The sequence below is a fragment of the Fringilla coelebs genome (assembly GCF_963513975.1).
Source record: "Fringilla coelebs genome assembly, chromosome: 2".
Lineage (NCBI taxonomy): Eukaryota > Metazoa > Chordata > Aves > Passeriformes > Fringillidae > Fringilla > Fringilla coelebs.
In genome coordinates this window covers 73924683-73937177 of record NC_140029.1, presented here as the reverse complement: position 1 = coordinate 73937177, position 12495 = coordinate 73924683, and the positions used below count along the sequence as shown (strand labels likewise).

At 44.2% G+C, this 12495-nt stretch overlaps 1 protein-coding gene across 1 annotated transcript in view; it reads right to left on the bottom strand.

Moving 5' to 3' along the window:
* The window catches only part of ARHGAP20 (Rho GTPase activating protein 20), a gene marked incomplete at both ends in the record, with an annotated part of 56266 nt that extends 44022 nt beyond the window's left edge, over positions 1-12244 (bottom strand). Inside the window, 2 exons of the mRNA XM_084226920.1 lie at positions 2010-2095; positions 12146-12244. Coding sequence (XP_084083046.1) covers positions 2010-2095; positions 12146-12244 — 185 coding nt within the window. The remainder of the gene's footprint in view (positions 1-2009; positions 2096-12145) is intronic.
* Between the last annotated feature and the right edge of the window lie 251 nt (positions 12245-12495).

Below are 12495 nucleotides of genomic sequence, written 5' to 3'. Positions count from 1 at the left end.
TTAATTTCAACAAATATTGAGGTGAGCCAGCTGCTGAGGTGAGAGTATTCGAATAAATCCCTCACAGATGTTTGTTAACTTCAGATAGGAGCTTTATTATCTACAAATCATTAATCAACCATTAACAAGTAAGTGTTATGGAGTCCCAGTATTAAGGTTCACTGCCAGAGAAGAATGATAGATTTTGCAGGCTGGCTGTGTCTATAAGAACTAAGAGCAGAGACAGGTCTGAGGTAAAACATTTGGAGGAGATTAGAAAACATGAGAAGTCATTCTGTTGCTCTTCAGCCCTCCTTCAGAGAAAGCACTTCACCAGAGTTAAGCACTTACACGACAAAGCGAGTGGAAAGATCAAACTCATCCATCAGTTTGGTGATGAAGAGGAATGTGCTTTGCACAGCCAAGGAAGTCAGGCACAGGTGAGAATTGCTGCTCCTGTGAACAATAATAAACACCATCCAAAGTGTCTCACACTAAACTGAAAGACTGAATCGCCTGCTCTGACTTGAGAGTCCTCAGACTTCACCTAATACCTCTCGCAAAGGCCACAGACTTCTGTTGAAAACAACAGAAGCAGCTGAATTGTTCCATGCCACAGGCAGAGGACAGACATGACTGAGGCAGCATCCATCAGTTGTTGCATAGGATAAGCATTGCTTACTGAAGAACAAGGAAAGGCATTCCCCTCTTTGGTCCTCTCCACCACAGGGCTTCTGCCAACTGGCAGAGAGAATCCTTTCACACACTAGATTTGGAAATAATTCTGATCTGGGCTATACAAGCAAGACACTTCAGAAAACATAAAATTCTTAGGTGAAAATGTAGTGTGTGTTACAGTCAGTGTCTCTCCAGCTATTTCTGATTTCTGATACTTATGGAGCAGGCAATAAAGTAAATTTAAAAAGCAGAATTGAAGAAAAATACTGTCTGAATACCAGCAGGTAAGTGAATTTTGACTTTCCTATTTTGCAACTGATTTTTTCACAGAATACTTTCACGGGTTTCTGAAATACTGTGGAATTCTAAATGATGTCAAACCAGATATTAATTAGATCAAAGACAAAAAAACTTACCAAAGCTCACGTACTGATTACTTAACACACCACAGAGTAGGAAAAAATATTCCTTACAAAGCCATACTTTTATTTCCCTCCATAAAGAGCAATACACAGCTGGAAGCATTAACAGCCGACCAGATGGTTCACTTCTCGATAAACACGTTTTGTAAGTTTAAAGTCTAATGAACTGTAGTGCAGGGAGAAAAAAATTATGTATGCAGAGTGGTTCAAATGGCAGGTCAGGGCTGGGGCTGGACAGGGGACTAGCTCCACAGAAACTTCCATTTCTATGGCAGCTTTACATGGGAGGAGGGAGGAGGAAGGATGGCCGATTCTGGCAGAAGACAAGGACAAAAAAGGCTGAATGCTTAACACCCACAAATTCAGCCCCACAAGTGCTAACAGTGGACAGGGGAAGGTTGTGATCACCAGATCCTGGCCCACAGCATTGTCCTGAATCAGCAGGTGCTCCCAGAGCCCTGGAGAGCCTGTACCATGCAGCAGACAATGACAGAAGAAACTTAGCTCAAATTAAATTGTGCAATTCTACAGTGAACAGTCCTGAATTACACCTGACAGTGTGGAAGTATCCAAGACAGCAAGCACTCATCTTCCTCTGCCCATGCCATCTCACAGGATGCAATCAAAGCCAGTCACAAACTGTTCACAGCCGAGCAGCCCAAATGTCTCATGCCTGGTTACAAATTTATACCTGCCCACCCAGCCAGGCATAAACAGCTCAGTGGGGCAGCACTGGGGAAACCCCTTCTAGGAGACCACCTGGTGCCTGTGCTGGTTCTGTCATATCTTTCAGCAGCCTTTATAGCTGCACAGCTACCAAGGAGCCTGAATTATATTCAGCAATCTGGTGTGGACAATAGTTCAAAAACATTTCAAGTTTTCAGCTGAGAATGTGCAAAACAGTGCAGCCAGCAAAAGTCACTGACTCACCTGGAGGCCGATCTAGATCTGCTGAGCGCTTTGACAAAGATCAGAGACGGTGCAGACTGGCGTCTTTGGGCCAAACTCTTCATCTTCTGATTGGAAAGAGAAACAAAATGAAATCACAGGTGAGATTTGGAACAATAACTGTATGCATAGAGAGTGGGCAGAGCCAGACTCCAATTTCAGGCCATGGGAAAAGGGCTGTTATCTCCCTCAGCAATCCTGGAGGGGGAAAATATCACAGGGAAACTCCCCTTGGAGGGGGAAAATATGGTAAGAAAAGCAATAGCATTACCTGAAAGCCAGTGCATAGAAAAGCTGAAAATAAATGTCTATACACAGATACTTGAGGTACCCTGCACACATGAAATAAACACCTAGAGCTGGTCCTCGACCACTTTTTTGTCCCTTAGTAATTTATTGTACTTTAAATTTATCAAATATCCAGGTGGTGGTTTAAATTTCAAATACTTCATACATTTCTGTGTCACATCTGACACCTACCATGCTTTAAGGTTTGGATTCTACCTACCTGACTTTACACATTATATTAGGCTACCCTTTTTTAGCAAATCTTTAAAGACGAGAGCATTTTCCTTCCCTGCTACTCAATTTGGAGCATATCTTGCCACTCAGTAATCAACAATGACTTTTTTTTTCATTGCTGATTATGCATAAGAAAAATAAAATAGGGAGAGGCAGGGCAGTTGTTAGCACAGAACTAGGAAGAGAATGAGAAAAAGGAGACACTCAAAGACAGAGAACACCGCAGGGAAAAAAAAAAAAAAAGAAAGCACAAGGAAGAGATGAAAATGTCAGTAGCTAACAAGAGAGCATGGATTTCCAGTCAGTGAAGTTGAACACTACAATAAAAATACTGAGCAAATAAATACCACCATTTTCCCCAGAGGTAGAAATTTTCAAAAGCACCCACAGGAGACAAAAATACACATTTTCCTGAATGCAAATGTATTCACCACAATGCATTCAGTCTCCCTCCTGCAGCCAGAAGCAGGACTGAGTAGTCCTGGCCCTAACCCTGGAGGGCTGTCTTGAACCGGTTGTGCAGCCTGCTGCCAAGGTGCATGACCTCTCCTCTCACTGACCCTCCACCAGAAGGGTGACTGTTACCTTATTTAGCTCAAATACTTTTCAGAATAAACTGGTGAACAAAAGAACCAGGGTCAAACTCCTCCTGAGACCCTGACAGGAGAATATCCAATGATGCAGTGATACCTTACAGCACCACTGAGAGCCCACAAACAGGTGAACCTCTGACAGCCATGAAATCCCTGCTCTCAGCTAATCACATAGCATGACTCTCTTCCTTCATACCAGAAATAACCACTGACTACCAGGACAAATATGTCAGGACAGTGGGAACAATTGATTCTTCTGCCAATGTATGTGCCGGACAGGGCATTCGCTCTGTTTGGGCAGGTGCACAGTGTGCTCCCCTCGGAGACACTGAACTCTGCATATTTTACTCACTTGTGACAAGTGCATTTATTTTACTCACTGCAGTCCATCTGTTATTGTGTCTTTTTTTGGGTCTCTCTTTAGTGATGTAAAGCACGCTTGTTTGTTTTGTCACTCAGTTACAGCTATTGTGCAGCAATTGTTATAAATTCAGCTGTGTAATTTCAATTCGCCTTTAAAATTATCTCCTTCTCCCTATTTTATCAAAAAATAACCTTCTCAAGACTGATAAATTAAGTCTTGGAACATTTAGCTGTCTTCAATTGGACTATAACTGGAAAATAAAAGATTACAAATAAAAGAGATGCCCATTTTTAATAGTTTTTTAAATAAATAAATAAATAAATTGTTCTAGTGAATTAAATCTGTTTGTCTTACTGCTAGCTAATCTGACAAGCTGTTAGAGGTTTTAAAAGTAGCACACCTGCAAATATGAAGGCAAAAAGAGATCTGTGTAACAATGCAGTGTAACATGCTAGAGGAGACCAGACACATATGTCACACAACAGGCAGATTTCAGGAGGTAATATAAAGCATCACCTCCCAGAGGGAAATTTACTGCAATTTACACATTACTGGGCAGGGGGTTTTGGGAGGGTAAAAACTGGAGCATCTCAGCTCCTGCAAGTGCAGTGGAAGTTTGGTTATATTTTCAAAGAGATCTTCAGGTCTGAAAAAAAAGCCACTGGGAAAAAACCCTGCAGTATTTTAAAATGTATGGCAATTACAGCATTATTTTTCATGCTTGGGTTAGCAGTGCTGAATAGCACCTGTGCCAGCGAGACTCTAGTCTTGACTCAAATGTCTGAAGACCGAAGTAAAGTCTAGACTACAGCAAATTTAGTAAAAGCTCAAATAACTGGCAGAGATAATCCTGGTCAGAGGGGATCCCAGCAGGTCTGTGACCCAGCCTCTCTGAACCTGCTGACAGCAAGACCCATTCAAGCAAGCCACTCTGGGCCACCTCCAGTGCAGGTCTGCGCTACCTCCAAGGATGAGATTCCACAGCCTCTCTGGGCAAACTCTTAGCACAGCTACTAAGGAAATCTTCACAGAAAAAAAAATAGCCTCAAAACATAAAAAGATCACTGATGAGAAAAGGAAAATTTTCACAGCACTCAAGAGAGTCAGGTCAGCTGTATGCAAATAAACACATTACACAGAGACATTGATTACAGACATAAAGGGGTGTTTTATTTTGCTATGTACAGAGTTTGGGGAGAGAAAATAAGTGACCATCATGACAATTTGAATTGATTCACTTTGAGAAGGGAATAAATTCACTTTGAGAATAAATTCACTTTTCCTTAAGTTGGATCAGGTTGCCTGCTATCCTCATTTTTATTGCTTTTATTATGTGCAAGGATGGCAATGTGGAGGAGATATATCCTGAACAGCTGCTGTGAGAGCAGATGTTTGGGAAGAAAAGGAGATGCACTGCCCAATTATCTAAGGATGGGACAGAGAGAAGCATTTCTCAACATGTGTCCCACATCATTACCTCCCATTTTTTCATGTAAATATTAGAAAGGTCAACACAGACAGAAATTCTCATACTTGCTGGCTGAGTCACACCCATGTGAAATGTATCATAAAATCAGTACCTATAATGAATGTTTACTGTGTGCCAGATGCAAAGATGATAATCTTGTGTCAGTCGGGACAAACTAGAGTTACTTCTGTCTTCCTCACATCCAAAAGCTTCAGTTGCTGCCCCTTCTCCTCCAATTCAGGTTTAACTTCATACTTTCTGCATTTCTGGTTGTGGTTGTCTTGACTTCTTAACAGAAACAAAAAAGGTTTTGCAATTTCAGTTGTTGGACTGGTGGTAGTGTTTGGCCAGTTTCTCATCTGGTATAAAAAAGTCATAGGACTGTAGACTGGAGAAGAATGAATTTACACCAGATATCGATCAGACCTACAGTCTGACACACAGTTTTGTAAACTGTGATGGTAGGCGGTTTATGAGCAGACCAGCCCACCGTGCTGAGGACAGAAAGCTTGCAAAACATCACTGAAAATATGCTGTTTCTCCTCAGGAAGAGAACCCCTATGGATTAGAGTAAAATTTGCACAAGTATCTCCCAAGTCATCAGCTGGAGGAAAAATCTATTCCTGGACACCAGTATTCAACTAATTTTGCCTCGCAGTTGAAGTGGATGATGGCACTATTTGAAATTTGTATAAATTAATGTATTGCCAAGTTACAATATTGATTTCCACTGTGGAAAAGGTAACACATGGCAAGATCAAAAAAACTGGAACTGTTCCTGCACTTTACTATCACACTATCCTGTATCACTTTACTATATCACGCTTCTAAAGAGAATGGCTGAGTGTGAATTAAATATGAAAAAAAAATAATGGTACTTACTATTTATTTTGTGATGACAAGTAACTTAAGTAATGCATATAGACTGTTTATAATATTTTCAAGTGTCTAGAGAAGTTAAAAATCTATGCACTAAGTGGATACCCTGCTGCAGCTACTGGTCAGAGCAGGCAGGCTAAGCCAGGGACAGTGTGCAGTGATTCCCAGGAACACACTGCCCACATTGCCAGGTTGTGCTGCCTGACCCATGCCATGGTCAGACACATGCAGGAAGATTCCTCTCCCCAGCCTCTGACTCACACACCTGAGCCGTCTGCCCTGTGCTCCTTTTATAGCTGACAGAGAGAAAAGGACAATTTAGAGCATGGCTCATCTTGTCTGAAGAAGTTTTTCTCCACTGACTGTAGAAGAAAAGTAAGATGAAAAGTAAGAAAATAGAATTAATCATCATCAATCGTCTTCTTGCTATCTGAGCAAAGGACAGGGAACAGAAAAACGTATATGCTCAGTAACACAGGGAAAAACTGTCTTCTTGCAGTGGTTTGAGCTTAGGATGAGAAAATGTTACTTGATGTCTGTTTAAGAACCAACACACAAAACAGTTGAAAAATTTACTTAGTTCCTGAGTGACAGGTAAACAGAGCAGAAATGCCTCCTCAGCAATGTGCAGATAACCTTGTTAAAGCCTCCCCAGACACTGAAGGATTTCAGGCTCCTGATTTACAGGCTCACTCCAGAAATGGGTCAAGGCTGGGACATCTGCCTGGGTCATATAACTGGGTGACAGGGACAACCCTCAGATGTGCCAATGCCTCGAGCTGAGGATTGCTTTCAAGTGGCTAAGCTCTCCCTTTCACTGCTTTATTTTTCTAATGAAAGGAAGTCCGATTTTAACAAATCCTACTCTCTAAATGTATTTAAGTTAATAACTGCGAGGGATTTCACCCATGCAAACTCTGCTCTTGCTGTCTAAGCAACAAAACGTATCTGTGGCACACATTCCTGGTTTAACTAGATATGAACCAAAGCACTGACAACAAACCCTTACCAGAAACTGTGAGGCAAAGTTCAGCTAAATGCCTGAAAATCAGAAGAATCACAACAACCCTCAGCATATAGCAGTTAATTTTGCAGGACAACTGGGCATCACTCTTACCCCTGTATCACTGGCCACTTATGAGAGGCAATAGATTATATTTTCCTACATACTATAATCCAATATTTGTTAGACTTACAGACTAGACTTGTCAAAAAGTACCAAAAATAACAAGAATTCTTATACTTTGTTAAAGGAAGAAATGGACCTATGCTGACCTATAACATTCTTGAGCCCTCAAAAACAGGGTGAGAAGATGACTGCATTTGAACTGCTGGCTCAAGCAGCAGAGATGTAGATCCCACAGAGACCATTTACCATAAAGGCAGAGCAGGTGACAAAACTATGTGCTTTTGTTTATGCTGGCAGAATACTTTTACTTACAAGGACCTTCCTAGAAAGAAAGCCATTTTTGGATGGATAATTGTGGAGAAAACAACTGAGGGGGCTCAAGAGAAAAGAGCTATCAACACAGTAGAACCAAAAGCACATCCTCATGGAACAGCAGCTGCTAGAGAGCACAGCAAAGACTGAAGGCCATCTCAGAGTAGAAAGAAAAGTGGATAAAAGAAGCCAGGAACAAAACATGTTTCACCATACTTCTCGAAGGATACAAATCTTTGGAAGCACTTATATGGATGTCTTCAAGAGATTCCACACATCCACATCACAAGATGAAGATGTGAAAGATCAGTAAACACATCACAGAGGAGGGGAACATCGAGTACACTGCTTGTGGGTCCTACAGTGAGTCAGGGCACTGCTCAGACCAGTGACTCTGTTTGTGATGGTCTTGTTGAAGCCCAAAGTTTCCTTTCAAGCTTGCCACAAAGCATGAAGGTTAACACATGGATAAAATTCTGCTCCAGTTTATGTACATAAAGACTTTCCCAGGAGCAGTTTAGAGATGACAGAGAGAGGAGATTCCCCCCACTCCACATCCATACTTCAAGTAACATTAAGTAAAGAGGCAATAATTTGTTATTTGTGGTTCTTGGGTGTTACATCCCTCATGACCTATCGTGCCCATCTCTTTCCTACTGCCACCAGGAGGGGCAAACAAAAATCCCAGGAATAGGAAGCTCAAGAACTAGAACACATTGTTTTCTGCATAATTTTCAGTTTCTCTCATGGACAGAGAAATGAAGGCTTGCTAATACTAGTTTGTAATTAAATCAGTACCATGAGGCACATCACCACAGGAAGTTACCACAAGCCAGCACAGCCTACCAAGGTGATTTTAACCTAATGACCCACTTTGCGGGTGATTTCATTAAAGTAGGGGCTTTTTCAGTCCTCATCAGAGACAAAATAGATACAGGATATATCTGCAGGATGATAGGAATTGTTCATCACTCCACTACATAGTGCCAGAAGGGTTCCTATGCGTTTGAAATTTCCAGCACTACCAGGTGTAATTTTAGAAACACCCCACCAGATCCTCAGCCAGGACCATAGTAAACAGGACAGAATCTTGCAGGAAGAAGAAATCCCTGCTTAAGGAGATTTATCTTAAAAAAGATAAATCTCTTGGCATGAGATCAAGGTATCATACAATATGATGGCAAATACATACTTGATTCATCTTTTCAGAGTAAAACAAGGGATGAAGATTATGTATGATTACTCTTCCAATGCCATTAATTAGCTTGAATTTATCCATTTAATACACTGTTGAGGAACACTACAACTCCCTTTTCCCTGCCAGTACACTGTTGCTGCATTTGTGATCAGAATCACAAAGAAACACATATTTACGGTGACGGAATTGCCAGATTTCAAGTCTCGAACCATAAATGCTACTTTGATTAGTATTCAAAATAGCTATTTTTTTGCACACTTTGTAGGTGTAAATATTAAAAATTGCTGAGCCTCCAAAACATTGTAAGTAGTTACTTGAAATCTTCAAGGACACAGCAAAAATCCTAAGACTGACTCCTTGTGCTACCAGATATTGTTTTGCATAAAATATTCAGGGTTGGTTGGAATCTAGCCCCTCTGAGAAGAGAGAAGTGAAACACCAGGAACTTATAAATATGGTTAAATGACCCAGCTGCTACTGCTGACACAGTTACATTGGCATAAAAGACATCTCTGCTGCATGGTTTGTTTTGACAAATTTGTCGAAATAAGCTCTATCAGTATAATCACTTTTACTCATGCTTCTGCAATCCACTTCAGAGTTGCATCAATTTACTGGTATTGGTTTCTAAGCTGAACAGTCAATACAAAACTTCTTTGTAGGTCAATCACACATAGTGACGCCAGTGACTCCAGTAAGTCCAGTAAAGGAGGGAAACTAGCCCAGAATTTCCCAAAAGCACTAACTAAAACACTGCACTTCAATGTCACCTTTTAGCAGTGTTGTAAGCATTTAACAGAGAGAAGCTCCCACAGACCGTCAGGTAGGTTAGCAGTGCAAATTATTTTGCATGCCAAGAATAGGCACAGAAATGTTTCCAGGATATTAGTTAAATGGTCACATAAAATACATGAAAAAAGCCCTAGACATTTTCTGTCCCTGTTCTGGTTCTGTGGTGTGATCAAGCACGTGATCCTTCAGCTTGGTTTTGACAGCCAAGTGGAAGATGAAGTAGGAGTTCAGAAAAGCACAGAACAATGCAGCAAATCTCAGCTAATTTGAGAAAACATAGTCACGATAATAAAAAGGGAGAAAGGTTCAGTGGTCGCCTAGCATCACACATTTAGGGGTAGCTTTTGCCAGAAAACAAAACAGTTGATGTTAAATACACATTTGCAACAAAATTGTTTTACTTGACGTGCTGTGTCACCAGCATCAAAACTGATTTCTTGCCAATACATTCTTCCATTTCACTGTATGCAACCAATACAAACACGGTAAGCTCCCTGTTACCAAAAAAGACTTTCTGTGTTGTGAAAAAATGATGCTTTGGCACTGAGTAGAAGACAACACAGAGGTACATATAGAGGCAAAGGACCCAAACAGTAAAAGATACATTTGAACTGTCGCTGAGATCCAGCTTCAGGCAAAATTAGGAATACTCCTTTCCTGTACATGGATAAAGGTAGGAATCTTCTTCCCCAGAGAGACATAAAGAGGTGACATGCTAGCAGTCTCAGGGAAGCACCACAACTGTGGAGAAGCAGCTGAGCTGCTGGCTGGATGTTGGTGGCTGCCTGTGCTGGTTGTGCATGGTGTACAAAGCTGCCATGTGCTGCAGGGCCCAGCCAGGGTCTCAAGCTGCTTCTCCACAGGAGGATCTCCATCTGTACCCCCGCTGCATGTGCCTCCACGCTGAGGAATTCCAAAAGGGCTGCCAAGATCCGTAAAAAGTAATATCCCTGCTCTCTTGTCAGCGTTGGCAAAAACAAGGTCTGCATTCCTTCGACTGTGGGCTCTTTGGAGCAGGAATAGGAAACACAAGTGCTACCATTAATATTTGTCCTCAGAATGCTGAATAATGAAGTGGAACTTGCACGATAAAAACGTTCATCTTCGCAGTACTCAAACATAACTTCTCATTTCGGGTGGGTGCCTAGCATCAGGGCTCTGCCAGGTTGCAAGGTACATGGTATTCTGTCTTCAGCAAAAATGAAATAAATGTTTGATAAAAATCAAAGCTGCACATGTAGCCATCTGAAATTAGATCACAGCACTTGGAAAGGGTGAGTATCTACTCCATCATTTGCCCAGCTGGGCAGCAGAAGGTACTCCACCACCTTGTGTAGGTGTATCACATGCCCAGTTCAGAAACCAATCAGGTATTAACTGCAGTACATTGAGTATAGTAGAAGTCTTGGCAAAACTCTCTCCAGGCAACCATTCCACCATTGACAGCAGCTGCTATAAGAAGAGGTCCCCAGGGCTGCAGTCAGGCTGGAGCACTATGTGGCTTGGTGGGACACAGCACACATGGACACAATCCATGGAAGCACACAGCATCACCTCCCAGCCCGAAGAGACACATCAGCACTGCTGTGCCACGGCCAGCAAAATCCCAGGGACTGCTTAGCCACAGGACTGGACACAAGCTCAGACTTTACTACCATCCTAAATTGTCACCAGGTGGACAGATTTACTAAGGGACACTGAAACCTGGCCAGTCATTCTAATCCTGCCAGCCTATTTGGCAGTCGTCTAAAGTGCACCTCTAAAGACAAGGCAGTGAATAGATTTAAATGTCATTGTGAAGGAAAATCTGCAAGGCAGCAAGGTACCAGCTCTACTTTGGATAGAAAAACACTTCAGCACTTGCTAAACCCAAGAGAAAAAAAGAATTCCTGTTTTATATAGCAGGAAGAATCTGGCTATCACAGCTCGCTTGTTACAGCTAAGTAAAAGGCAGAAACAAGTGCTTGGCTGTATGCAGAAGAGAGCATTTTGCACCTGATTGTGCCAAATGCTGAAAAGCAATCTGAGACATCAAACAGATTTTACAACCAGTTTTGAAGATGGGATGAGGTTCTTCTGCTATCAGTTGTATACACTTTGCACAAGGAGCTTCTTCAGGGAGCTTCTTATATTCCTCTTGCACAAAGCACGTGCGAGAGCAGCCAACAAACACCTTCATCTCTACCAAACCCTTCCCTCGCTCTCTCCAGGCACACATGCAGCAGATTCCTCTTCGATCCCCTGGAAAACCGCTCTGCAAACCATTGCCCAGCTCTCTCTGATACCCACTGAGCAAAACCTCCAGAAATACATTCAGCAAAACGTCCTTTAGGTTTCCCCACGAAATCCATGTAGCAAACCCCCTTATCGGTCCTGCACATCCATGCAGCAACACCCTCCGCGCCAGATCCCCGGGAAATCCATGCAGCAGAGCCCTGTGACTGCACCGAACAGCACCCAGCAAACCCTTCCCGAGCTGCCCCGGACAGCTGTGCAGCGGCGCTCCGTACCTAACCCGGGCACCGCGGCAGCAGCCTCCCTGTGCTCCCGGGACATGCGTGCAGCCACCCCCCGAGGTGCCCGGGTTATCCACCCGTCAGAAGCCCCTCGGCCACACCGGGCACCGCCGCACTCCCGGCTCCCCGGGGAGCCCGTGCACGAACCCTTCTCGCCGACAGCCCCGGCTCCGCCGGCAGCTCCCCCGTCCCCGGTTCCGACGGCGGCGTGCGGGACCCAGGGAGACGGAGCGGCGGAGCGCGCGGTGGGGCCGCGCTGACCTGCGGTGCCCGCTGCGGGAAGCTCCGGGACACGGACGAGGACTGGGGGGCGCTTTCCCTTGTGGTCTCCGGGGGCGGCCTCACCTTCTTGCCGTCGGCGGCGGCGAAGCCCCTGCTCTCCCCGCTCACCGAGGACGAGCGGCCCGGGCCGAGGTGCTCCTGTTGCGGGGACATCACGTCCATACAGCCGCGCGCCGCCGCGCTCCCGCCGCGGGGACACCCGCGCCGCCGCCCGCACCATGGACAGGGCGCGCCGCGCCGCGCCACGCCCCCCGCGCGCGGGACACGCCCCTGCGGGACACGCCCTCGGAGGACACGCCCCCTCCGCCGCGCCGGGCTCGCTCCGTGCAGGGGGGTCCCGCAGCGGGAGGGCGGCGGCGCGCATGCGCGGCCTCCGGAGGGGCGCGGGGGGACGGGGACGGCGGTGGGCGGCG